A 25,365-nucleotide genomic window follows, 5' to 3' on the forward strand; every position below is an offset into this window, starting at 1 on the left:
AGCTTCGGAAGCGGGACGCAGCTAGGGAGATCGGGGGAGTTTTTTTTTTTTTTTTTTTTATAAATGTTTTATTGAAAATTTTTTCCCAAACAACAATTTTTCCCCTCTTACAAAGCAAACGCAACAATAACAATACAGAAATTTTAAACAATACACAAGTAACAAAACCCCTTTATCTTTGACCTAAACTAAACCCCCCCTCCCCCCCCCCCCCACCCCCCCTCCCCCTGGGTTGCTGCTGCTGGTCATCTGTCTTCCCTCTAACGTTCCCCTAGGTAGTCGAGAAATGGCTGCCACCGCCTGGTGAACCCTTGAGCCGATCCTCTCAGGGCAAACTTTATCTGCTCCAGTTTAATGAACCCCGCCATATCATTTACCCAGGCCTCCAGTCCGGGGGGTTTCGCCTCCTTCCACATGAGTAGGATCCTGCGCCGGGCTACTAGGGACGCAAAGGCCACAACGTCGGCCTCTTTCGCCTCCTGCACTCCCGACTCTTCCGCAACTCCAAATAGAGCTAACCCCCAGCCTGGTTTGACCCGGGCCCTCACCACCCGCGAAATCACTCCCGTCACTCCCTTCCAATACCCTTCCAGTGCCGGGCATGCCCAAAACATATGTGCGTGGTTTGCCGGGCTCCCGCCACACCTCCCACATTTGTCCTCCACTTCAAAGAACCTGCTCAATCTTGCTCCCGTTATGTGTGCTCTATGTAGCACCTTAAATTGAATCAGGCTAAGCCTGGCGCATGAGGAAGAGGAATTTACCCTGCTTAGGGCATCAGCCCACATACCCTCCTCTATCTCCTCCCCTAGTTCTTCTTCCCACTTTCCTTTTAGTTCGCCCACCGACTCCTCCCCCTCTTCCCTCATCTCTCGGTAAATCTCTGACACCTTGCCCTCTCCGACCCACACCCCTGAAAGCACCCTGTCCTGTATCCCCTGTGTCGGGAGCAATGGAAATTCCCTCACCTGTTGTCTAGTAAATGCCCTCACCTGCATATATCTCAAGAAATTTCCCCGGGGCAACTTATACTTTTCCTCCAATGCTCCCAAGCTCGCAAAAGTCCCATCTATAAATAAATCTCCCACCCTCCTAATTCCCAACTGGAACCAGCTCTGAAATCCTCCATCCATTCTTCCTGGGGCGAACCTATGGTTGTTCCTGATTGGGGACCCCACCAGGGCTCCCCGCACCCCTCTCTGTCGCCTCCACTGTCCCCAGATATTCAATGTTGCCGCCACCACCGGGTTCGTGGTAAACCTTTTAGGTGAGATCGGTAGCGGCGCCGTCACCAGCGCCTCTAAACTCGTCCCTTTACAGGACTTTCTCTCCAGTCTTTCCCACGCCGCTCCCTCACCCTCCATCATCCATTTACGTATCATTGCCACATTGGCGGCCCAATAGTAATCGCCCAAGTTCGGTAGTGCCAATCCTCCTCTGTCCCTACTACGCTGAAGGAACCCCCTCCTTACTCTCGGAACTTTCCCTGCCCACACGAAGCTCGTGATGCTCCTGTCTATTTTATTAAAAAAGGTCTTAGTGATTAGTATAGGGAGACATTGAAATACAAATAAGAACCTCGGGAGGACCATCATCTTAATTGCTTGCACCCTGCCCGCCAGCGATAGAGGCTGCATGTCCCACCTCTTGAAGTCCTCCTCCATTTGTTCTACCAACCGTGTCAGATTAAGTCTGTGCAAGGTTCCCCAGCTCCTAGCGATCTGAATCCCCAGGTATCGGAAGTTTCTTTCCACTTTCCTTAGAGGCAAGCCTTCTATCTCTCTACTCTGGTCCCCTGGATGTATCACAAATAATTCACTCTTCCCCATGTTTAGCCTATACCCCGAGAAATCCCCGAACCCCCTCAAAATTCGCATAACCTCTATCATTCCCCCCGCTGGGTCCGACACGTATAACAATAGGTCATCCGCATATAACGAGACTCGGTGTTCTTCTCCCCCTCTAATCACCCCTCTCCATTTCCTGGAGTCTCTCAACGCCATGGCCAGAGGTTCAATTGCCAACGCGAACAACAATGGAGACAGCGGGCATCCCTGCCTTGTTCCCCTATATAGTCGGAAATACTCCGATCTATGTCGACCTGTAACTACGCTTGCCGTTGGAGCCCCATAAAGAAGTCTAACCCAGCTAATAAACCCGTTCCCAAACCCAAACCTCCTTAACACTTCCCATAAATACTCCCACTCCACCCTATCAAATGCCTTCTCTGCGTCCATTGCCGCCACTATCTCTGCCTCCCCCTCCACTGGGGGCATCATTATCACCCCTAATAGTCGTCGCACGTTAACATTCAGTTGTCTCCCTTTTACGAACCCTGTCTGGTCTTCGTGCACCACCCCCGGGACACAGTCCTCTATCCTCGATGCCAGTACCTTTGCCAACAATTTGGCGTCCACGTTCAACAATGAAATGGGTCTATAGGACCCGCACTGCAACGGATCTTTATCCCTCTTCAAAATTAACGATATCGTCGCCTCCGACATCGTCGGGGGTAGAGTCCCCCCTTTCCTGGCCTCATTGAACGTCCTCACCATCAACGGGGCCAACAAGTCCACATATTTTCTGTAATACTCCACCGGGAACCCGTCTGGTCCTGGGGCCTTCCCTGCTTGCATGCTTCCCAGTCCCTTAATAACCTCGTCCACCCCAATCGGTGCCCCCAGGCCTACCACCCCCCGCTCCTCCACTTTCGGGAACCTCAATTGGTCCAGGAACTGCCGCATCCCCTCCTCTCCCTCTGGGGGTTGAGACCTATACAGTTCCTCATAGAAGGTCTTGAACACCTCATTTATCTTTCCTGCCCTTCGCACCGTGTCTCCCCTTTCGTCTCTAATTCCTCCTATTTCCCTCGCTGCTGCCCTCTTTCGCAATTGATGAGCCAACAGGCGACTCGCCTTTTCCCCATATTCATACCTCCTCCCCTGTGCCTTCCTCCACAGTACCTCCGCCTTTCTGGTGGTCAGAAGGTCAAATTCCGTCTGGAGTCGTCTCCTCTCCCTGTACAATTCCTCCTCCGGGGTCTCTGCAAATTCCCTATCCACCCTTAAAATCTCCCCCAGTAATCTTTCCCTTTCCTTGGCCTCTGTTTTCCTTTTGTGGGCCCCAATGGAGATCAGCTCTCCTCTGACCACCGCTTTTAGTGCTTCCCATACCACTCCCACAGGGACCTCGCCGTCGTCATTGACCTCCAGGTATCTCTCAATACACCCCCGCACTCTTGCACACACTCCCTCATCCGCCATCAGTCCCACATCTAATCGCCAGAGTGTTCTCTGCTCCCTTTCCTCTCCTAATTCCAGGTCCACCCAATGTGGGGCATGATCCGAAACCGCTATGGCTGAGTACTCAGCTTCTTCCACCCTAGAGATCAACGACCTTCCCAAAACAAAAAAATCTATCCGGGAGTACACTTTATGGACATGGGAGAAGAAGGAATACTCCCTAGCCCTAGGTCTAAGAAATCGCCATGGATCCACTCCCCCCATTTGGTCCATAAACCCCTTAAGTACCTTGGCCGCTGCCGGCCTTCTTCCGGTCCTTGAGCTGGATCTATCTAGCCCCGGGTCCAGCACCGTATTAAAGTCCCCTCCTAAAATCAAGTTTCCTACCTCCAGGTCCGGTATACGCCCCAGCATCCGTCTCATAAATCCCGCATCGTCCCAGTTTGGGGCATACACGTTAACCAACACGACCTCCATTCCCTCCAGCCTGCCACTCACCATTACATATCTACCTCCGCTATCTGCTACGATGTTCTTTGCTTCAAATGCGACCTGTTTCCCCACCAAAATGGCCACCCCTCTATTCTTTGCGTCCAGTCCTGAGTGGAACACCTGTCCCACCCATCCTTTCCTTAGCCTAACTTGGTCCGCCACCTTTAGGTGCGTCTCTTGGAGCATAACCACGTCTGCCCTTAGTCCTTTCAAATGCGCGAGCACTCGGGCCCTTTTTATCGGTCCGTTCAGGCCTCTCACGTTCCACGTGATCAGCCTCACTAGGGGGCTACCTGCCCCCCTCCCGTGTCGACTAGCCATTACCTTCTCTAGGCCAGTCCCATATCCCGCCTCCACGCTCCCGCTCGCTCCCCCAGCGTCGCACACCATCCCCGCCCACCCACTCTTTAGCCATTTCCTTTTGGATTTCCGCAGCAGCAACCCAGTTGTCCCCCCCCCCCCTTCTCCCTCCCTCCTCCCCTCCCCGCTAGATCTCTTTCTAGCTTGATTGCTCCCCCCATATTACTTCCGTAAGTCAGCTGACTTCAACTGACCCCGGCTACTCCTGCTCACTCCTCGGCCCCCCCCATGTGGGGAACTCCCATCCGCCTTGCGCCTGTCTTCCCGCCTTATTCTTTCTGGTGCGGGAACATCCCTTTACCTGACCCGCCTCTTATGGCGCAGCTCCCTTTCCCCTCCCCCTCCCCTTCCCCATTCTCCAACTATGTCCCGTCTTTCCCCCCTCACCGGCGCCCACATTTCCCCAATGTCTCCCCCCTTCCCTGTTTACTTCTCAATTAACTTCCACCGTAACATTAACAATAACATTTCCTGCAGCATCAGTCCCTCAGTTCCGATCCAATTTCTCTTCTTTGATGAAGGTCCATGCTTCCTCCGCCGTCTCGAAATAATGGTGTCTCTCCTGATACGTGACCCATAGTCTTGCCGGCTGCAGCATCCCGAACTTCACCTTCCTTTTATGCAACACCTCTTTGGCTCGGTTGAAGCTCGCCCTCCTTCTCGCCACCTCCGCACTCCAATCCTGGTATACCCGTACCACTGCATTCTCCCATCTGCTACTCCGCACCTTTTTAGCCCATCTCAGGACCTCTTCTCTATCCTTAAGGCGGTAAAATCGCACGATTATCGCCCTGGGTGGTTCTCCCGCTTTTGGTCTTCTCGCCGGAATCCGATTTGCCCACTCCACCTCCAAGGGGCCCGTAGGGGCCTCAGCACCCATCAGTGAGCTCAGCATCGTACTTGCGTACGCTCCACAGTCCACTCCTTCCACACCCTCAGGGAGACCCAGTATCCGAAGGTTCTTCCTTCGCGCTCCATTTTCTAGGGCTTCGATCCTTTCAGTACACTTTTTATGAAGTGCCTCGTGCGTCTGTGTCTTAACCGCCAGGCCCAGGATCTCGTCCTCAATATCTGTCACCTTCTGCTCCACCACACGGAGCTCTGTCTCCTGGGTCTTTAATGTCTCCTTGAGCCCCTCAATTGCCTGTAGCAACGGGGTCAGCACCTCCCTCTTCAGCAGCTCCACGCACCGTCTCACAATTTCATGCTCAGGCCCCCATGTCGCCTGCGCTTTCTCCGCCGCCATCTTGTACTTCTCTCTTTCTGACCCTTTGGTCGACGATTCCTCGCGCTGCAGCCGCCGCCGCCGGTTTTTTCCTCCTTCGTTTGGGGGGGACTCCCTTCTCACACGCCCCACACCGGGTTGCGTCGTCGAAAAATTCCCCGTTGAGGCTCTTAAAAGAGCCCGAAGGTCCGTCGGAGCTGGAGCCGCCGAAGCGTGCGGCTAGCTAGGCATCACCGCAACCGGAAGTCCCTTCAGTGGCCTTGATGAGGTCTTTTCACAGTTGTTCCCTCTGCTGCTAGAATTCACCTTTGATACAGGCCCTCAGGTCAGCTTGCAGCTTTAAGCTTGCCCTTCCCCCGCCTGCATGCTGGAAGAGGCCCTGTTTATCCTGTAGTTGCAGCCAAATCTTTCACTGTTTCTGCGTGTGTCTGGCAACCAAGAGACATACCCTTCCTGGGGGACACTGTCGGGGGAATATTGCCGCCTTCTTCCCACACCGGGAAATGTCAAACAAATGCCGTGGGGGCCCTGTAAAAGAGCCCAAAAGTCCGTTCCAAGCAGGAGCTGCCGAATATGCGACCTAGCTCTGCATAGCCGCACCCGGAAGTCCGAGATCGGGGGAGTTAAGGACAGGGGAGGGAGTGTGGTGAGGAGTAGGGTTGGCATCAATGGGGTCTTCAGGGACTTTTATGAGGAATTGTATCGGTCCAAGCCCCCACTGGAGGAGGGAGGGATGGGCCGCTTTCTGGACCAATTGAGGTTTCCGAAGGCGGAGGAGGGACTGGTGGCGGGATTGGGGGCCCTGATTGGGCTGGAGGAGCTGACCAAAGGGATAGGGAGCATGCAGGCGGGGAAAGCACCGGGGCCAGACGGTTTCCCGGTCGAATTCTATAACAAATATATGGACCTGTTAGGCCCGTTGCTAGTTAGGACCTTCAATGTGGCGGGGGGCATTGGGGGGGGGGGGGGGGGGGGGGGCCTTGCCCCCGACGATGTCCCGGGTACTGATCTCCTTGACCCTGAAGCGGGACAAGGATCCCCTGCAGTGTGGGTCTTACAGTCCGATTTTGGTGCTAAACGTAGATGCCAAGGTGCTGGCGAAGGTCTTAGCCACGAAGATTGAGGATTGTGTGCCGCAGATCATCCACGAAGACCAGACGGGGTTCGTGAAGGGGAGGCAGTTGAATGCGAATGTGCGGAGTCTTCTGAACGTTATCATGATGCCGGCGAGGGAGGAGGAGGCGGAGATAGTGGTGGCGATGGACGCTGAGAAAGCCTTCTATAGGGTAGAGTGGGGGTACCTGTGGGAGGTGCTGAAGAGGTTCGGGTTTGGGGAGGGGTTTGTCAGGTGGGTTAGGCTGTTGTATGAAGTCCCGATGGTGAGTATGGCCACGAACAGGAGGAGGTCTGAGTACTTTTGGTTGCACCGAGGGACGAGGCAGGGGTGTCCCCTGTCCCCCCTGCTCTTCGCACTGGCGATTGAACCCCTGGCTATGGCACTGAGGGAGTCGAGGAACTGGAGGGGGTTGGTGGGAGGTGGGGAGGAGCATAGGGTGTTGCTCTATGCGGACGACTTGCTGCTATATGTGGCGGTCCCGGTGGGGGGAATGCCGGAGGTAATGAGGATCCTCAGGGAATTCGGGGATTTCTCGGGGTACAAGCTCAACATGGGGAAGAGCGAGCTGTTCGTGGTTCACCCAGGGGACCAGGAGAGGGGGATTGGCGAGCTCCCACTAAAAAGGGCGGAGAGGAGCTTCAGGTATTTGGGGGTCCAGGTGGCCAGGAGCTGGGGGGCCCTGCATAGGCTTAATTTCACAGGGCTGGTGGAGCAAATAGAGGAGGAGTTCAAGAGGTGGGACGCGTTGCCGCTGTTCTTGGCGGGTAGGGTGCAGTCAGTCAAAATGACGGTGCTCCCAAGGTTTTTGTTCCTGTGCCAATGCCTCCCCGTGTTTATCCCGAAGGCCTTTTTTAGGCGGGTCAACAGGAGCATAATGGGGTTTGTGTGGGCGCGAGGGACTCCGAGCGTGAGAAGGGGGTTCCTGGAGCGGAGTAGAGATAGGGGGGGTCTGGCGCTGCCCAACCTCTGTGGGTACTATTGGGCCGCCAATGCGACAATGGTGCGCAAGTGGGTGATGGAGGGGGAGGGGGCTGCATGGAAGAGGCTGGCGACGGCGTCCTGTGTGGGTACGAATCTGGGGGCGCTGGCAATGGCGCCGCTGCCGCTCCCTCCAAGGAGGTATACCACGAGCCCGGTGGTGGTGGCTGCCCTCAAAATCTGGGGGCAGTGGAGGCGGCACAGGGGGGAAGTTGGGGCCTCGGCGGGGACCCCATTACGGGGGAACCACCGGTTTGTCCCAGGGAGAACAGATGGAGGGTTTTCGGGGTGGCACAGGGCAGGGATAAGAAGGTTGGGGGACCTGTTTGTGGACGGGAAGTTCGCGAGCCTGGGTGAGCTGGAGGAGAAGTACGGGCTCCCCCCCCCCCGGGGAACACCTTCAGGTACTTACAGGTAGTCCTCCCCGTGTCTGCGTGGGTTTCCTCCGGGTGCTCCGGTTTCCTCCCACAGTCCAAAGATGTGCAGGTTAGGTGAATTGGGCAATGATAAATTGCCCTTAATGTCCAAAATTGCCCTTGGTGTTGGGTGGAGGTGTTGAGTTTGGGTAGGGTGCTCTTTCCAGGAGCCGGTGCAGACTCAAAGGGCTGAATGGCCTCCTTCCGCACTGTAAATTCAATGATAATCTATGATTAATCTAGGACAAAGGTTCGGCACAACATCGTGGGCCGAAGGGCCTGTTCTGTGCTGTATTTTCTATGTTCTATGTTCTATGTAAGGGCGTTTGCCAGGCGGCAGGTGGTGGAATTCCCGCGGCTACTGCCACACACAGTACAGGACAGGGTGCTCTCGGGGGGGGGAAGATCTCGGAAACTTACCAGGTGATGCAGGAGGAGGCCTCGGTGGTGGAGTTGAAAGGTAAGTGGGAGGAGGAGTTGGGAGAGGAGATCAAAGAGGGGACGTGGGCAGATGCCCTAGGGAGAGTGAACTCTTCCTCATCGTGCGCGAAGCTCAGCCTCATACAGTTTAAGGTGCTGCACAGGGCACACATGACCGGGACAAGGATGAGCCGGTTCTTTGGGGGCGAGGACAGGTGTGTTAGGTGGTTGGGGAGCCCAGCGAATCACACCCATATGTTCTGGGCATGCCCAGCGCTGGAGGAATTTTGGAGGGGTGTAGCGAGGACGGTGTCGAGGGTGGTAGGATCCAGGGTCAAACCGTGCTGGGGGCTCGCAATATTTGGGGTGGCAGAGGAGCCGGGTGTGCAGGAGGCGAAAGAGACCAGAATTCTGGCCTTTGCGTCCCTGGTAGCCCGGCGGAGGATTCTGCTACAGTGGAAGGATGCGAGGCCCCCCAAGCGTGGAATCCTGGATCAGCGATATGGCAGGGTTCATTAAATTGGAGGGGGTGACATTCACCTTGAGAGGGTCGGTACAAGGGTTCTTTAGGCGGTGGCAACCGTTCTTAGACTTCCTGGCAGAACGGTAGACATTGGTCAATGGCAGCAGCAACTCGGGGCGGGGGGGGGGGGGTGGTTAACTTTATTTTTGTTTTTGTTTATTTACACTGGGAGGTCTGAGGGGGTGTATATATTTGCTATGTTTGCTTTGTGTTAAGTCGGGACGTTAATTTATTATTTATGTACAGGGGGGAGGGGGGTATGGAGGGTTGCTTTTTTGGACTGTGTTTTGTACTTAACCCTGTTGGGTTCCTTTTTCATTTTGTTATTGATATTCTGTGAAAACCTTAATAAAAATTGTTTTTTAAAAAATAATAGTAAATAATCTTTATTATTGTCACTAGTAGGCTTACATTAACACTGCAGTGAAGCTACTGTGAACATCCCCTGTACTTACTGTTTGGTAATGTGCTTGTTTTCCTGGGGTTTGTCTAGGAATGGAATCCGCATTACTTTGTCCTCACGAGCAGCAAGATTTATTATACAGAGGAGACATCTGCGAATCAAGCCAATGAGGATGACGAAGAACAGAGAGAGGTGAGCGCCAGACAGCTTACTGTTGGACGCAGAGCATATCTAGAGTGCACATGACAGCAACTTAGTGTACCTCAATGGTAGAGGGCGCAAGAGCTTGAACATGCTTCATTTAGCCAAAAGGTAGCCAGACTAGGCGAGGAAAATGTGGGAAAAAACAGACCTGTCGGCACAGCAATGATGGGCTGAATGGCCTTCCTCTGTTCTGTATTATTCTGTGTCACATCTAACTATATGCAAATCTCAGCACCCCACATACAATTCATTGGTCCATATTCACCAATCAACGATAAGTTCCAATTGAGCAGGCACCAAATGTACCAATCAGCAAGCACCAAGAGTTGATGAAAAATTCAGGGAAAAGCTACAAGCCAAACTGGGCAGCCAGCGATAGATACCCATAAAAAATGGGACAGTCGCACAAATTACTTTATGAATATTCTTTTGTCTGCCATCTGGTCCTCAAATAAGCTGAGGATTTAATTGCTGGAAGTTAGGTTTGCAACACGAAAGGCATAAACTTTTCAAAATTGGTCAGAAAAATGATTTAAAGTATCTGCACCATCTTAAAATAAATGTCTTACTCTTACCAAATCCTGTGAGTAGAGATTCGTAGCCCTCCCCCAACTTCACATCTGACAGTCTTGGCTCCCTCCCCCATTTGCAAATGACTGAGCAAGGCCATGGGGGATTGACCTGTATCTAATATATCAAATATTGCATAGCGCTGAATAGGTCAGTGTTACGCAATAGCCATGTGCAGCTGTCGGGGGAATGGGCAAGATAGCCATATATATCCTTCAGTTCCCTCCCTCATTCCACCAACACAATATAGTAAAATAATGATGGATGAGCAGTTGTTAGCCCCATGATGTTAATGCTGTTCAATGTTTCAGCCCTGTAGTGGTACTGACCTTCATGTGACGGAGAAATGGTTCCACGGGAAACTTGGCGCAGGCCGTGATGGGCGCCAGATCGCAGAAAGGCTACTCACCGAGTACTGCATTGAAACTGGGGCCCCAAATGGCTCATTTTTGGTGCGTGAGAGTGAAACCTTTGTGGGTGACTACACACTCTCGTTCTGGTAAGTGCTGACAGCGGTATATAGCTTCGATAGGAAGTGGTATAACAGATGAGTTCAGGGAGTGTAATATTGTGAAAAGTATAGTAGATCAGAGATGGTTAAGTGCGGGGTGTTAGGGAGAGCAGTATGGTACAACAGAAATAGTTCAGTGAGGTTTGAAAGTGGGAGTGATGGGTTATTGGGGTGTGGTCTATTGGTGGTATACCAGAGATGTTTAGTGGTGTGAGGTATACAAATAATAATCTTTATTAGTGTCACAAGTAGGCTTACATTAACACTGCAATTACATTACTGTGGAAAATCCCCTAGTCGCCACATTCTGGCCCCTGTTCAGATACACAGAGGGAGAATTCAGAATGTCCATTTCACCTAATAAGCACGTCTTTCGGGACTTGTGGGAGGAAACCAGAGCACCCAGAGGAACCCCACGCAGACACGGGGCGAACATGCAGACTCCGCACAGACAGTGACCCAAGCCGGGGATCGAACCCGGGACCCTGGAGCTGTGAAGCAACAGTGCTACCCACTGTGTCATCCTGCTGCCCAGGTGTTGTAGAGGTGATGTATAGTAGGGATGGGTTCTTTAGGTGTTGAATATTCAAAATAATTAGGGCGATGTATGATTGACCAATTTGTTTTAAGGAAGAACATGGTACAATAGAGCTGGTTCATAAGATGAAGTATGGTGTGCCCAAGACAATTTAAAGGAATAAGTGTGGTACATCAAATGATTTATATATTTGAAGATTTAGAGATGAAGTGTGCTATTTGAGGAGGGTTAATGGGGACTGTTTACCAGAGATGGTTTATAAGGGCCGGTGTGGAACCAATTAAGTATCTGTGGTTCAGAAGTAGATCTGATGAATTGGTTTCTATTTTGTTCATTTTTTTCAGACTGTGAGGCTTTATTCCACAGTGAACTTGATCGTGAACACATTGAAAAGTAAGAATAATATAAACGCCAATGTATTTTCCTGACCCCTGCAGGCGCTCTGGGAAGGTGCAGCATTGCCGCATCCATTCCCGTCAGGAAGCAGGCAACCCAAAGTTCTACCTAACGGACAACCTTGTGTTTGACAGTCTGTACGCTTTGATTACACATTATCAGCAGTTACCGCTTCGCTGCAATGAATTCGAGATGCGACTGACAGAACCGGTACCTCAGACCAACGCACATGAAAGCAAAGAGTAAGTACAACATTGATCCCTCGAGTGAAGCAAGAACAGTTAAGGAACTTAAAACAGTGCTGTAAGAATTTACTTTTAGGAGGGAGGTTGCACACGACAAACATTTCAGCAAAGGTGGTCAGCTGGCAGCGGCGGATCCACAGATAAGGGGTTCACTGTTTGGTTTGTTCCATCAGTCCGGGACCTCCGGCAGGGAGGGAGGCGGCATCTCCGACGGGAGGGAGGCAATACCTCCTGGGACTGCGTTGGTATCTACGATGGGATGGGAGCCGGAACTTCCGGCAGACAGGGAGGCGGCATCCGCACTTGGGAGGGAGCTGGCATCTCGAGATGGGAAGGGACACCTAAGCGGAGAGTTTTCTTATTATAAGACCTTTCTGAGGGTGTGGAAGGAAAGTGACTCTCCATTCTCTGAGTCTGTGGCAAGTCCATGATACATCTTGGAGTTTTCTATTGAGTGAAGAAGAACCTGGTGGATTTGGAGGTATGATAACATCATCACTGTCTCCCCTGCTCCGATCTGGCACATTGGTTAGCATTGCTGCCTCACAGCACCAGTGTCCCGGGTTCAATTCCTTAGAATTTATTAGAATTTACAGTGCAGTGGGAGGCCATTCGGCCCATCGAGTCTGCACTAGCCCTTGGAAAGACCACTCTTCTTAAGCCCACACCTCCACCCTATCCCCGTAACCCAGTAACCCCACCTAAACTTTTTTGCTTGTACACTAAGAGCAACTTAGCATGGCCAAATACCTAATGCACATCTTTGGATTGTGGGAGGAAACCGGAGCACCCGGAGGAAACCCACGCACACACGGGGAGAATGTGCAGACTCCACGCAGACAGTGACCCAAGCCGGGAAACGAACCTGGGAGCCAGGAGCTGTGAAGGAACAGTGCTAACCACTGTGCTACCATGCTGCCGTTGGGTGACTCTGAAGTTTGCATGTTCTCCTGTGCCCGTATGGGTTTCCTCCGGGAGCTCCGGTTTCCTCAAACAGTCCAAAGATGTGCAGGTTAGATGGATTGGCCATGCTAAATTGCCCCTTACTGTCTAATGGTTAGGTCGGGTTATGGGATTACAGGGTGGAGGGCGGGGGAGTGGGCCTAGGCAGAGTGCTCTTTCAGAGGGTCGGTGTACACTTGATGGGTCGAATGGCCACCTTCCGCAGTGTCGAGGTTTGATCATTCCAATAAGGGGCTGGTTTAGCACAGGGCTAAATCGCTGGCTTTGAAAGCAGACCAGGGCAGGCCAGCAGCACGGTTCAATTCCCGTACCAGTCTACCCGAACAGGCGCCGGAATATGGTGACTCGGGGCTTTTCACAGTAACTTCATTTGAAGCCTACTTGTGACAATAAGCGATTTTCATTTCATTATAATTCAACAAAGGCAAGGGATCAAACCCCTTGTGCTTTGTATGTTTCTGACTCAGTTTGGAGGTTATATAGGAACCATTGAGGGGAGCGTGTACACCACCTGGTTTGGGAGAAGGGAAGGGAACATAGAACAGTACAGCACAGAACAGGCCCTCCGGCCCTCGATGTTGTGCCGAGCATTGTCCAAAACCAAGATCAAGCTATCCCACTCCCTGTTATTCTGGTGTGCTCCATGTGCCTATCCAATAACCGCTTGAAAGTTCCTAAAGTGTCCGACTCCACTATCACAGCAGGCAGTCTATTCCACACCCTAACCACTCTCTGAGTAAAGAACCTACCTCGGACATCACTCCTATATCTCCCACCCCGAACCTTATAGTTATGCCCCCTTGTAACAGCTACATCCACCCGAGGAAATAGTCTCTGAACGTCCACTCTATCTATCCCCCTCATTATCTTATAAACCTCTATTAAGTCGCCTCTCAACCTCCTCCGCTCCAAAGAGAAAAGCCCTAGCTCCCACAACCTTGCCTCATAAGACCTATCCTGCAAACCAGGCAGCATCCTGGTAAATCTCCTTTGCACCCTTTCCAATGCTTCCACATCCTTCCTATAATGAGGTGACAAGAACTGCACACAATACTCCAAATGTGGTCTCACCAGGGTCATGTATAGTTGCAGCATAACCCCGCGGCTCTTAAACTCAAGCCCCCTATTAATAAACGCTAACACACCATAAGCCTTCTTCACGGCTCTATCCACTTGAGTGGCAACCTTCAGAGATCTGTGGACATGAACCCCAAGATCTCTCTATTCCTCCACATTCCTCAGAACCCTGCCGTTGACCCTGTAATCCGCATTCAAATTTTTTCTACCAAAATGAATCACCTCGCACTTATCAGGGTTAAACTCCATCTGCCATTTTTCAGTCCAGCTCTGCATCCAATCAATGTCTCTTTGCAGCCTACAACATCCCTCCACCTCATCCACGACTCCACCAATCTTGGTGTCATCAGCATATTTACTGACCCACCCTTCACCCCCTCCTCCAAGTCATTGATAAAAATGACAAATAGCAGAGGACCCAGCACTGATCCCTGTGGTACACGGCTGGTAACTGGTGATAGCCAGTTACTTATACAATTGGCCAAATTTCCCTCTATCCCACACCTCCTTACTTTCTTCATGAGCCGACCATGGGGAACCTTATCAAACGCCTTACTAAAATCCATGTATACAACATCAACTGCTCTACCTTCATCTACACACTTAGTTACCTCCTCAAAGAATTCAATCAAATTTGTGAGGCAAGACCTACCCTTCACGAATCCGTGTTGACTATCCCGGATTAAGCTGCATCTTTCCAAATGGTCACAAGTCCTTCAGGACCTTTATCAAGGGAGATGAAAAGAAAGAAAGAGTTTGCCAGTTTCTGGCCTGTAACAAGTCTGTAGTAATAAGGACCCCTGGTGTGATCCTCCTTTAATGTCTGCCTGAATGAATAAAACATGTGAAAGCGCAATACCTCACAATTGGAGCTTTATGTTCATTGCGATGTGCATCACTAAAGGACTGGAAGGCCCAGTCTAAGCGATCGTGTCTTTGGAGTCGATTGTGCCAGATACTTCTGAAAGGGGAGGGAAGAGGAAAGAAGGGAGCTGCCTCTCCTGGCAGGGGATTGATGGAATTGACATCAACTGGGCAAAGTCACTGGGGGTCCTGTTATTTCTCTCATGTATCATCCACCCTTATGGCTGTTTTTAATTCAACTCACTGACTTTCACTGTCCTGTTAGGGTTTGATCTGAAAATACTTTTGTGTAACAAGGGGGGGGGGGCTTGGAATCAAAACATTTGAGAATAGTTACATTACAGTGTTCAAAGGGTGGCACGGTGGCACAGTGGTTAGCACTGCTGCCTCACGGCGCTGAGGAACTGGGTTTGATCCCGGCCCCGGGTCACTGTCCATGTGGAGTTTGCACATTCTCCCCGTATCTGCGTGGGTCTCACACCCACAACCCAAAGATGTGCAGGGTAGATGGATTGGTCACGCTAAATTGCCCCTTAATTGGGGGGGGGGGGGGGGAGAATTGGACACTCTGTATAAAGAAAAAGACAATGTTCAAACATGTATTATGGTCCCCTATTGCTTTACTCTGGAAGTTTGCCAAATTTCTCTGTGGGACAAGGGGAGTGCAGGCTACTGACAGGATTTCCATTATTGTCGTGCCAACTTTCTGACCCAGGTAAAGTGTGAATGAACACAGCTCCCAGGTGGAATTGTCCATCATAGCTTCCCAGCATTCCTTTGACCTGTGCTCTATGCCAAATTTATCTCTGCCTTCTGCTGTTGTCAGATCAGACCAGCCGACGGCCCCGGTTCTATTTGCATGCCTGCCTTTGCAGAGCCAGCAAGCTGCTGCTCTCAGCTGTTTCCTGCCAGGACTGAATTTGTCAACCGCATTGAAATGCGGGAGCGGGCGTCCAGGATGACGGAATGCATTCCCTCACAGGAGCGCCGTCTGCTGGCACAGCCACTGCAATAGTGGAAGGATGATTTAGATCAGGCAAATTGTTTGAGATAGAATGCTTCCTCATACTCGGGGCAGCCATTAACAGTTGCAAGAGTGGAGTATTGCTTTGCCTTGTGCGAGCAGGTCAGGTTACCAGATGATGCAGGCTCACACACATCAGAAGCCTGCCAATGTCAACATCTCCAGAACATGTTTCCACTGGCAAGAAGGCCAGTAACTTAGAGGACATGGATTTAAGATAACTGGCAGAGAAACGGAAGGGAAATTAGCTTTTTGTATCACACAGCAAGTTGTTATGCTCTGGGATGCACTGCCTGAAAGGGTAACAGAAGCAAATGTGACAATTACTTCCAAATGGGAATTTGATATGTTTTAAAACGGAAACATTTGCAGTGTTATGGGGAAAGTAGGGAGTGGAAATTATTGGACAAGACTTCCCAAGACACTGTGGCCATATATGTACTCTCTGTCCTGTATCATTGTATAGGGATGGTTTACTTTTTCATTACTAGACTTGAGAACAAGTTTTTAATGATCAGTAAAACGGCAGAGGGATTTTCTGGCTATTAATAACTCTCTATTCACGCTGGGGAAACAAGAGGAAAAAAAGATAATACAGCCAAAAGAGCAGAGTCGGTGGAACTAGACACAATGGCAGAATGTTTGACATCACCTGGTGATTAATTATGCAAATGATCTAACCATGGGAAGCACTGGTCGGTCTGTGCTAACCACTCAGTGGGCGGCTGGGGATGAGTAATAAAACATAATATAAATAGAGTCTTACTGTCCCAGTTAATGTTAATACTGGACTAGTTCAATCCCACAATGAAACCTGGCTTGATAGACTCTGGCCTTGTTTTTGTTTTAGAAACCCTGGAGGAAAGTTACCGAACAAATTCACAGGGGTCTGCTGATGAACCTCTAAGATAAAGAACGAAACAATTAGGCTGGACTTCTCCGGCCCTTGGGATTTCCAGATCCCGCCGCAGCGAACTCCCGCCCGCGGGTTTCCCGGCTGCGTGGAGTGGCTTCAATGGGAAATCCCATTGACAAGCAGCGGGAAGAAAGAACCTCGCTGCTGGTGAACAGCTGACGGCTGGGGGAGCGGAGAATCCAGCCCTTATTAAACAGGAAATAAATGAAACTGTATTACACCAAACAAAAAGGTTGGAAAGGGGGCAGCATGGTGTCGCAGTGAGTAGCACTGCTGCCTCACGGCGCCGAGGTCCCAGGTTCGATCCCGGCTCTGGGTCACTGTCCGTGTGGAGTTTGCACATTCTCCCCGTGTTCGCGTGGGTTTTGCCCCCACAACCCAATGGTTCAAACTCACATCATTCCTTTTAACCCAGTATTACCCTTAACAGATAGAAAACCCAGTGTAGGTTTACCATTTCTTAGCACCAAGGCTTCTTGCTTGGGCTGGCAAACAGTTATTTTGCGACGGATTTCTGAGCATTCACTAGAAGCTTTTTTCCCCAACTGCTACCTCTCTCTCAGACACCAAAAACCGGACTGTAAACTCACTTTTATTTCAGCTGCAGAACAAACACGAGTTCCGCAAACTCAGTCCCCCCAGCAGCAAGCCTTGCAGTATTTCTCATCAGAGAACTTAGAGCTCGGGGTCTTCAGTCTCTGACACACGCACACTCTGTCTTTCTCTCTACTTCTGTTCATTACTGGAAACCTGTCGCGACGCAACAGCAGTTTTTTTTCTACTTCGTATTTTTTTCCCCCCCCCCCGAAGTCACTAAACTTGGAATACTTATTTACCCCAATTCTTCACGTCTAAGGTTGTAGAATCTCATTAAAAATGTATGCATACAAACAACTCCAGAAAACCTGGCCTTTTACTGGGAGGCTTCCGCCGCAGCACCAAACTCTCGAAAAAAATCTCAAGTGAAACTGATACCATGTTCCACCTTTCTTAACACACAAACAGTAGCACAGTGGTTAGCACTGCTGCCTCACAGCGCCAAGGACCCAGGTTCGATTCCGGCCTTGGGTGACTATCTGTGCGGAGTTTGCACATTCTTCGTGTGTCCGCGTGGGTTTCCTCCAGGGGCTCCGGTTTCCTCCCACGGTGCAAAGATGTGCGGGTTAGGTGGATTAGCCATGCTAAATTGCCCCATGTTGTCCAGGGATGTGCAGATTAGGTGGGGTTGCAGGGATGGGGTGCTCTCTCAGAGGGTTGATGCGGACTCGATGGGCCGAATAGCCTCCTTCTGCATGGTAGGAACTGTCTGTATGGAGTCTGCATGGTCTCCCCGTGTGTGTGTGGGTTTCCTCCGGGTGCTCCGGTTTCCTCCCATAGTCCAAAGATGTGCAGGTTAGGTGGATTGGCCATGATAAAATTACGGGGACTGGGTGGGGGAGTGGGCTTCAGTAGAGTGCTCTTTTGGAGGGTCAGTGCAGATTCAATGGACTGAATGGCCTCCCTCTGCACGGTAGGGATCTATGATAAATTAAAGTTTTACATTGTTCCTAAATGCAGTGATGCCAAAATTGCTCTTCATATTTCAAATGAAATGCTGGAAACCGGTCAGGCAGAATTTGTGGAGAGAGACATAATGAGCATTTCCAACCTATAGGGCTGGATTCTGAGGCTATGTTCCTACGCTGGCGTGGGAATGGTGGCGTTTTACAACAGAAACAATGGCGCTAAACGACCACCGATCCTCTTGTTTGGTTGGGGGCTAGCAGGACGTAGAGCACCCGGCTCTAGCTGCCGATATGGCCCGGAGAATTGCCGGGTCCGTGACAGCGCATTCGCACGGCGGCGGCCTGTAGTGACCATGCCATGCAACATGGCGGCGACGCTCACAGACAAGCCTGCGAAATAGCCCCCTCCCTTCGGCCGGCACGCGTGTCCCGGACCCCCCCCCCCCCCCCCCCCCCCCCCCAATATTGCCACCAGCCCCTGATAAAGTCGCCCCTTGCCGGCGGATCAGCCCTCCCCGACTGTGGCGCCGCTGGACTGAGTCCGCAGCCGCCGCACTGAGTTCCCGACGCATGAGACCTCACGTGACCGACTCCGTCGGGAACTCGGCCGGTCGGGGTCGGAGCATCGGGGGGCCAACCTCAGGCAATGTCCTGAGGCCGTCAATACGTCGCGTGGCGTACTCTCCGAGTACGTCACTTTGGAGGGGGCGGCGTATCGTGAAAGCGGCGCCGCCCCCGATTTGGTCGGGAACTTTCTCCAGCCGCTCGCCGAATGCAATTCCGGTGTAGGCGAATGGAAAATCCAGCCAATGATCTTTCATTCGAGTTTTGATGAAAGATTATTATTTTCTAAAAACAAATTTAGAGTACCCAATTCATTTTTTCCAATTAAGAGGTAATTCAGCGTGGCCAATCCACCTAGCCTGAACATCTTTGGGTTGTGGGGGTGAAACCCACGCAGACACGGGGAGAATGTACAAACTCCACACGGATAGTGACCCAGAGTCGGGATCGAACCTGGGACCTCGGCGCCGCGAGGCAGCAGGGATAACCCACTGTGCCACCGTGCGGCCCTTTGATTAAAGACTATTGATCTAAAATATTAACCCCGACATTCCAGCTGTGAGGTTCCAGCATTTTCTGTTCCTTTTTAAAAATTTCCAGCATCTGCTATATTTTTCTTTTGCTTATTATACATTTTTGCATCACTGTGTGTGCCCTGATACTTGTAGGCTGGGAAAATGGATCTGGTCTATAATGGTCAACGGGGGGGGGGGTTGCTTTGACTTTATGATATTTTACCAGTTTCACTCTCTGTTGCTCAGGTGGTACCATGCCAACTTGTCACGTGCGCAGGCCGAGCACATGCTAATGAGGGTGCCACGGGATGGAGCTTTCCTTGTCCGTAAAAGGAATGAGCCCAATTCATACGCAATCTCATTCCGGTAAGTGTTTTCTGAAAAAATGTATTTTCGGGAGGTGGTCAACACTGGCGAGGCCCCCATATATTGCCTGTCCGTCATTGTTCTGAGGGCATTAATTGTGGACTGGAGTCAAGTGTAGATCAGACCGGGTAGGGTCTGATAGATTCCCTTCCCTGAAGGGCATTGCTGACCCATTTGGGTTTCAATGTCAAAATGGCACTTTTCGTCATCATTGTCTCTGGAGTGTATACTGGAGTGTATACTGGAGTGTATACTGGAGTGTATACTGGATTGTATACTGGAGTGTATACTGGAGTGTATACTGGATTGTATACTGGATTTTATACTGAAGTGTTTACTGGAGTGTATACTGGATTGTATACTGGAGTGTATACTGGATTGTTTACTGGAGTGTATACTGGATTGTATACTGGATTGTATACTGGAGTGTATACTGGATTGTATACTGGAGTGTATACTGGATTGTATGCTGGAGTGTATACTGGATTGTATACTGGAGTGTATACTGGATTGTATACTGGAGTGTATACTGGATTGTATACTGGAGTGTATATGGCTATTCAGGTTTTAGGAAGGACAGACAGAAAGAAAAAGGTGGTGGAGTTGCATTGTTGATTTAAAGAAGATATTTATACAATATTGAGGAAAGATTCGTACAGATGATGTGGAATCTCTATGGGTCGAGTTAAGAAACACCAAGGGGTAAAAGAAATTCATAGAGGTGGAATACAGACCACCAAATTGCAGTGGTACAGTTGGGAATAATATGAGACAGGAAATCAGATGCATGTGATAAAGGAACATTTGTGATTATGGGCGACTTAAATCTGCATATAGATGGGGTGAGTCAGATTAGTCACTGTACAATAGAGGAGGAATTTCTGGAGTGGATACAGGATGGTTTTCTGAACCAATGCATTGAGGAACCAACAAAGGAACAGGCCATCTTGGACTGGGTGTTGTACAATGATAAATGATTAGTTGGCAACCTAGTTGTGAGAGAATCCTTGGGGATGAGTGACCATAATATGGGCAGCCCGGTAGCACAAGTGGATAGCACTGTTGCTTCACAGCGCCAGGGTCCCAGGTTCAATTCCCCGCTAGGTCACTGTCTGTGCGGAGTCTGCACGTTCTCCCCGTGTGTGCGTGGGTTTCCTCCGGGTGCTCCGGTTTCCTCCCACAGTCCAAAGACGTGCCGGTTAAATGGATTGGCCATGCTAAATTGCCCTTAGTGACCAAAAAGGTTACGGGGATAGGGTGGAAGTGAAGGCTTAAGTGGGTCGGTGCAGACTCGCTGGGCCGAATGGCCTTCTTCTGCACTGTATGGTCTATGGTCTATGTAAAAGATAGAATTCTTTATCATGGTGGATAGTGAGATGGTTGATTCCGAGGCCAGGTTCCTGAATCTCAATAAAGGTAACTATGAGGCATGAGCTGGCTATGACAGACTGGGAAACATTACTGAAAGGAAGGACAGCGGCCAGGCAATGGCAGGCATTCAAGAATGAATAGGTGAACTCCAAAAGTTGTTTATTCCTATTTGGCGCAAAGGTAGAAAGGGAACCATGGCTTCCAAGAGAAATTAGAGAGAATATTAGATTCAAAGAAGAGGCATACATAGCAGCAAGAAAAAACATAAACATGAGGATTGGGAACAGTTTAAAATTCAGTAAAGGCAGACCACGGGATTGATTAAGAAGGGGAAAATACAGGGGCAGCACGCGGCACAGTGGTTAGCACTGGGGCTACGGCGCTGAGGACCTGGGTTCGAATCCCAGCCCTGGGTCACTGTCCGTGTGGAGTTTGCACATTCGCCCCGTGTCTGGTGGGTTTCACCCACACAACCCAAAGATGTGCAGGTTAGGTGGATTGGGCACGCTAAATTGCCCCTTAATTGGAAAACAATAATTGGGTTCTCTTAAATTTATTTTAAAAACGGGGAAAATACAATATGAAAATAAGCTAGCAGGGAGCATAAAAACAGACTGGTAAAAGCTTCTATAGGTATGTAAAGAGAAAAAGATTGATACAAAACAAATGTAGGCCCCTTACAGTCAGAAACAGGGGAATTCATAATTCAACATGAATAATGTATCGGAGGTTCTGAGAAAAACAGGTTGTAGTGAAGAGCTGAAAGAAATTAGTATTAGTAAAGAAATGGTTTGGGGGAAATTAATGGGATTAAAGGCGGATAAATCTTATGGGCCTGTTAACCTTCATCCCAGAGTACTTAAGGAAAAGGCCCGAGAAATAGTAGATCTATTGGTGATCATTTTCTAAAATACTTTGGACTCTGGAATGGTTCCTACAGATTGGAGAGTAGCTAATATAACCCCGCTATTCAACAAGGAACGTAGAGAGAAAACAGGAAGGGGGGGGGGGGGGCGGCACGATGGTGTGGTGGTTAGCATTGCTGCCTCACGGCGCCAAGGACCCAGGTTCGATCCCGGCCCTGGGTAAATGTCCATGTGGAGTTTGCATACCCTCCCCGTCTCTGCGTGAGTCTCACCCCCACAACCTAAAGATGTGCAGGCTAGGTGGATTGGCCACGCTAAATTGCCCCTTAATTGGAAAAAAATGAATTCGGTACTCTAAATTTTTTTTTTCAAAAGAGAAAACAGGGAACTATAGACCACTGAGTCTAACATTGGTAGTCGGAAAGTTGCTGGAGTCCATTATCAAGGATTTCAAGGCACAGCATTTGGAAAGTAGTGGTGTAATCAGACAAAGTCAGCATGGATTTACAAAAGGGAAATCATGCTTGACAACTCTACTAGAATTCTTTGAAGATGCAACTAAAAGAGTTGACCAGGAAGAACCGGTGGATGTGGTTTATTTAAACTTTCAGAAGGCTTTCAACAAGGTCTCACATAGCAGATTACAATGTAAAGTTAAAACACATGGGATTGCGCGTAGTGTCTTGAGATGGATAGAAAGTTGATTAGCAGACAGGAAGCAAAAAGTTGGAATAAATGGGTCTTTTTCTGATTGGCAGGCAGTTACTAGTGGAGTACCGCAACTGTTCACATTATATATTAATGATTTGGACGAGGGAACTAAATGAAGTATCTCCAAATTTGCAGATGATACAAAGTTGGGTGGGAGGGTGAGCTGTGGGGAGGATGCAGAGATGCTTCAGCGAGATTTGGACAGGCTGAGTGAGTGGGCGCATGCATGGCAGATGCAGTATAATGTCGATAAATGTGAGGTTATCCGCTTCGGTAACAAAAATAGGAAGGCAGATTATTATTTGAATGAGTGTAAATTGAGAGAGGTGAATACTCAGTGAGACCCTGGTGTCCTTGTGCACCAGCCGCTGAAAGTAAGCGCGCAGATACAGCAGGCAGAGTAAGAAGGCAACTGGTGTGTTGATCTTCATAACATGAGGATTTGAGTATAGGAATAGGGATGTTTTACCGCAATTGTATAGGGCATTGGTGGGGCCACACCTGGAGTATTGTGTGCAGTTTTAGTGTCCTTATCTGAGGAAGGATGTTCTTGCTATGGAGGGAGTGCAGCCAAGGTTTACCAGACCGATGCCAGGGATGGCTGGACTGTCAAATGAGGAGAGACTAAGTCTGTTTGGATTATATTTATTGGAGTTTAGGAGAGTGAGAGGGGATCGCATAGAAACCTATAAAATTCTAACAGGATTAGACAGGGTAGGTTCAGAAAGAATGTTCCTGACGGTGGGGGAGTCCAGAACTAGGGGTCATAGTTTGGGGATAAGGGGATACCTTTTAGGACTGAGGTGAGGAGAAATTTCTTCACCCAGAGAGTGGTGAATCTGTGGAATTCACTGCCACAGAAAGTAGTTGAGGCCAAAACGTTGTGTAATTTCAAGAAGGAATTAGATATAGCTCTTGGGGCTAAAGGGATCAAGGGGGAAGGTGGGATCAGGGTATTGAATTTGATGATCAGCCAGGATCATAATGGATGGTGGAACAGACTCGAAGGGCCTCCTGCTTCTATTTTCTTTTTTTTTTTCTTTTAAATTTAGAGTGCCCAATTCATTTTTCTTTCCAATTAAGGGGCAATTTAGCGTGGCCAGTCCACCTACCATGCACATCTTTGGGTTGTGAGGGTGAAACCCACGCAGACACGGGGAGAATGTGCAAACTCCACACGGACAGTGACCCAGAGCCGGGATCGAACCTGGGACCTCGGCGCTGTGAGGCCACAGGGCTAACCCACTGCGCCACCGTGCTGCCCCTCTATTTTCTATGTATGTTTCTATATATAAATTTTGTGAATTCAGTTTGCCAACTAGTTTACATAAGATATAGAACACAGGATATAGAACCAGTCCATACTGGTTTTTGTACTCCATCTATCCTTCCTCATCTAAATCTACACTTGTACCCATCCATTCCCTTCTCCCTCATTAGCTTGTCTAGATTTCCCATAAATGCACCCATACGATTAGCTTAAACCACTCCCTGCAGTAGTGAGTTGGGTGAAGAAATTAAATGGGACTTGAACTCACGACCTCGCGAGGGGAGCTCTCCTACTCTTAAAGCATCACGGTACCATTTTCAGGGCAGGTGGTGCCTCAGTTTAACATCGCACCTGAAAGACGCCATCACTCTTGCTGTTGGGCCCCAAGTCTGGAATGTGAACCTACACCCTCGACCGCAGAGGCGGAGATGCTACGACTGGGCCTAGTCATATATATTTTGCTGCCTTTTCCACACAGAGCTGAAGGAAAGATTAAGCATTGCCGTGTCCAGCAGGAAGGGCAAGTCGTCATCTTGGGGAGTTCAGAGTTTGACAGCCTTGTTGACTTAGTCAGCTACTATGAAAAGAATCCGCTGTACAGGAAGATGAAACTCCGCTACCCGATAAACGAGGAGACCTTGGAAAAGATCGGCACTGCGGTGAGTATGTACGGTTCACCTGTCGCCGTTCTGAAGGGACGACCCCTTCGTTGCTCCCATGTTCCTGCCATGGTGATCTGACCGACTCTGGCTTCTTGAACTTGGAACAACTAAAAGGCTCCTTTTTAAAACCGATGGGACAAGCTACGGTCACATGTGTGTTTACAGTTGACAAAATTATATTGTTGCCTTTTGGCTCGGGTCAATGAAAATGAAATGGATTGAGACTTGAGCCAGATGTCAATCAGGAACAGTTCACTGAGGGAAGTGGGGAGGTGCCGCAATTGATAAACAGAAGTGGAGCTACTGGGGACCACGGTAGCACAGTGGGTAGCACAGTTGCTTCACGGCTTCTGGGTACCAGGTTCAATTCCCGGCTTGGGTAACTGCCTGTGCGGGATTTGCACTTTCTCCCCGTGTCTGCTCCGGGTGCTCCGGTTTCTTCCCACAGTCCAAAGATGTGCGGGTGAGGTGGATTGGCCATGCTAAATTGCCCTTAGTGTCCAAAACAGGTTGGGTTGGGTGGGCTTACGGGAACAGGATGGCGGTGTGGGCTTAGGTAGGGTGCTCTTTCCAAGGGCCGGTGCAGACTCAATGGGCCGAATGGCCTCCTTCTGCACTGTAAATTCTATGATACATATCTGGATTGAAAATGTTCAAATACGGGATAATCTTAGTGAGGTTCTTATTCGTGTTCCTTATTTTATTTGGGGATAAATTCGGAAGACTTCCTCACTTTATTAGCAGGCTGACCTCTGACCCGTTGGCCGCGAGGGGTTTTAGCTTTGAGACCATTCTGAAGGTAGAGTTGCCATAGTAAGGTCGGATGAAATTTTATTCTAATTCCTCCGCCTGGGAGGTGGGTCCTGTTACTCAGTCGGCATTTAGTTCCCACCCTAGTTTCCCTGAAAAGGTGATGGTGGGGCTACACCTTGTACAACTTCAGTCCTTGTGCTGGAGTGTCCACAGTGACGTTGGGTGGAGAATTGACAATAAATAACCATCGAACCGTACAGTACAGAAGAGGCCCCTTGACCAATCAAGCCTACTGACA

The 25,365-nt window shown here is 49.8% G+C and overlaps 1 protein-coding gene across 1 annotated transcript in view; it reads left to right on the top strand.

The window, feature by feature from the left end:
* Positions 1-25,365, top strand: part of plcg1 (phospholipase C, gamma 1) — a 206,915-nt gene that overhangs the window by 127,596 nt on the left and 53,954 nt on the right. The window contains exons 15-19 of the mRNA XM_072515148.1: positions 9,267-9,368; positions 10,262-10,449; positions 11,437-11,637; positions 19,315-19,434; positions 24,131-24,311. Of these exons, the coding sequence (XP_072371249.1) occupies positions 9,267-9,368; positions 10,262-10,449; positions 11,437-11,637; positions 19,315-19,434; positions 24,131-24,311 (792 nt within the window). The remainder of the gene's footprint in view (positions 1-9,266; positions 9,369-10,261; positions 10,450-11,436; positions 11,638-19,314; positions 19,435-24,130; positions 24,312-25,365) is intronic.

This window comes from Scyliorhinus torazame, chromosome 8 (assembly GCF_047496885.1).
Source record: "Scyliorhinus torazame isolate Kashiwa2021f chromosome 8, sScyTor2.1, whole genome shotgun sequence".
Lineage (NCBI taxonomy): Eukaryota > Metazoa > Chordata > Chondrichthyes > Carcharhiniformes > Scyliorhinidae > Scyliorhinus > Scyliorhinus torazame.